Genomic DNA, 2,773 nt, shown 5'->3' with positions numbered 1-2,773 from the left:
GAAGCTCTGATGGCAATCCTTAAAGAGGAAATGGATTTTTTTTTTGCAGATGAAATGAAACCAGAGTATTCAGTGAGGTCATGGACAGTAAAACTCCGAAGAGTCCACCTCCAATGGCGAAATGAAACCAGAGAATTCAGAGATATGGGTCATTTTCAACTCATTTATTGGGTTACTTATCCCAAAGGCAACGACTGTTTTGGCAATTAAATACTTCCAATCTGAATCTGTAGTTAAAAAAGTTAGCCCTTTTTGGTGACGATTTGATTTCAAATATAAAAACAGAATTTTAATTTGCACTCCAATGACCATTCTAATCCACGACAAAATTCTAACTCATGCCACCCTTGGGACTTGGGACTTGGGACTTGGGAGTCATCGGTTAGATGCCTCTCTGGTCTCTGTCTTCTCCCACTAAACTTTCTTATTTGGGTGTGTGCGTCTCTCTCACCTTACGCTGTTGAAGAAACCAAAAGAGTGTGAGAATATTCCCAATCGATCGAGTTTCTATCAACGTGCAATCTGGAAATCATTTTGACACAATCCCGATGTAGATATCTTCTGCTCTTCAAGGTAACAAGTAGTAGTTCTTTTCATCTCTTCCCCATACGAATTGGCTGTTCTGCAGTGGATCTTTTACACTTCTTCCTTATGTATCTTCGGGCTTGGGTTTTGTTCTATTGTAGAAAGAAGAGGTTCCTGTAAATCAGTAACTGTATCTGGTTATTATTTATATGACTTGGACTGAAGTGGGTTTTGCTTCAAATGGTTGTTCTGGTTCATGGGTCTGATGTATTCGTAGTAAGTATTCTGGGGAGTTGATGTGGTGCTTGCGGAAAAGTGCTTTCTGGGTTATCAGTAAATGATTCTTGTCTGTTGTGAGGTATCGGTAAAGTTTTGAATTTTTCGTGTTGATGAACATGGAGAGGGTGCCATGGTTCTACTGTTGCTGTATTTTCTTCTTCTGATATCGGGTTTATTAAACCTCCCCAAAGCAGCATGAAGAACCTTCTAAAGAAGCTCCATATCGTGCCCAACCAGGCAGAAGGGTCTGAGAGGTCTACATCTTTGAAGGGTAATCGGTCGAATGATGATTCCTCTGGCAGGTCATCACTTACTCGTTCTTCACCATCCCATCATCCTGAGCAGAAGCCGTTCGCTAATATCACTGGCTGGTTAAATTCTGTTACCAATAGAAAAAGTTCGAGTCATCCCTCATCTTCTAATGTGGGAGCGATAGAAGAGACAAGGGATCCATCCAATTCGGAAGCTGTGTCGGATACGTTGAGATGGAATTCAGAGTCAAGCAATACAAGGGATCCTGGGATGGAAGAAGATTATCAGATACAACTGGCAATGGAATTGAGTGCAAGCGAGGATCCTGAGGCAGTTCAGATTGAGGCTGTAAAGCAGATTAGTTTGAGCTCTTGCCCACCCCAGAACACTCCTGCGGAGGTTGTTGCTTACAGATACTGGGTCAGTTTCCCCTCCTCTCTCGATCTGTCCCTCTTTTATTTGATAGCATAATGCTTGGAAAAATAAAGGAAAAGCTTCACGGCTTTTCTTTGTGAGCATCTCTGGTATATGAATGTATTCTAATGGCCACACTAGAAGAAACTCAACAAATATGACACCACTCATGGCATAAACATATTTTTATAGGCTGTAGCTGAAGGCATTGCAGCTTTCAACTTTGAAGGGTATTATTTTAGCGTGGATGGTCTTTGTAGAAGCATCAATGTATCCAGGAGATTGCTTAAGTGCATGGTTGTGCAACATTCAATCATACAAACAAATTATAAAATCGTGTCATGGTGTCACCTTGTAAATGTTGCATTGCATGCCCTAATAATTATCTTGCAAGACTATATACCATGGATAAGTGATGGTTAATTTGATCACTGCTTTACTCCTTGAAGCAAGTTTCTAGAAGTGCCCTAATTTTCTAACATGTAGAAAGAGAGTGGGCTGTGCCTCAATGTGGGTAGCCATCAAGCTCAATGCCCCATGGTGAACCTAGGGACTTTTAGAATTGGGCTCATCTTTCAGATGCATTCTGGTCCAATTGGTAGAGATCCAATTTGAGTGGAGATCAAATCAGAAGTTTTGGTTTTTGAACCTTCAAAGTCTAGAGGGGACTTAGCCATTGTCGTTGTTTGGTTGTCTTTGGCTGTGCGTGTTTTCTGGAGACTTTCATTTTATTGTAGATAGACTACAAAGGCTTGTGAACTTGCTTCCACCAATAAGCATATCCCTAAGGGCCCCAAGGTGGTCATGATGTATGATCTGGTGGCCTTATCAGGTAATAGGCCCAAAATTCTTCTTTGTTAGATTAGCTTTGATATGCTGAAAGTTGATGAGATTTCCCTTCAAGCCATCAAAGTCATTTGGAGTTTAGAATCCTGTCAAAGCACACAATTGAAAGTTGTTATGTCGATAGTATTGTTTGCTACTGTCTCGCGTAAAAGCTTGAACTTGTAGGGAAGGGTAGCGCAACTATATCAAACAAAGTCCATTTTTTTTCTGAAACTGTACGGGGTGATAGTACCCTTACAGAGGTTCTGATACAACAAATTCAGCCTAAGCTGATAATTCTAAATAGGTCGGACATTTTCAGATCAGACATGCGATTCCTATTTCATGAAACTAACTGTTGGATTTTTCTAAAAATTCAAGCAAAGCATCCATAACTATGAATGTTTCATAACCCTTAGAGAAACTAATCTACAAAGTTCAACTTGAAAACCAAAAAAAAAAAAAAAAAAAAAAAAAA

The 2,773-nt window shown here is 40.0% G+C and overlaps 1 protein-coding gene across 7 annotated transcripts in view; it reads left to right on the top strand.

Annotated features, from left to right (window-relative positions):
* LOC122068400 (probable serine/threonine-protein kinase SIS8) overlaps positions 1 to 2,773 on the top strand; it is a 31,561-nt gene continuing 28,788 nt past the window's right edge. Inside the window, exons 1-2 of one of the 7 annotated variants that reach the window (XM_042632252.1) lie at positions 10 to 573; positions 687 to 1,476. In XM_042632252.1, the coding sequence (XP_042488186.1) occupies positions 1,000 to 1,476 (477 nt within the window). In that variant the 5' untranslated portion in view covers positions 10 to 573; positions 687 to 999. Of the gene's footprint in view, positions 1,477 to 2,773 lie in introns of all 7 variants that reach the window. The other 6 variants (XM_042632258.1, XM_042632255.1, XM_042632256.1 and 3 more) reach the window with 6 other exon arrangements.

Source organism: Macadamia integrifolia, unplaced genomic scaffold (assembly GCF_013358625.1).
Source record: "Macadamia integrifolia cultivar HAES 741 unplaced genomic scaffold, SCU_Mint_v3 scaffold381, whole genome shotgun sequence".
NCBI classification, from domain to species: Eukaryota; Viridiplantae; Streptophyta; class Magnoliopsida; order Proteales; family Proteaceae; genus Macadamia; species Macadamia integrifolia.
This window is presented reverse-complemented; position numbering and strand designations above follow the sequence as displayed.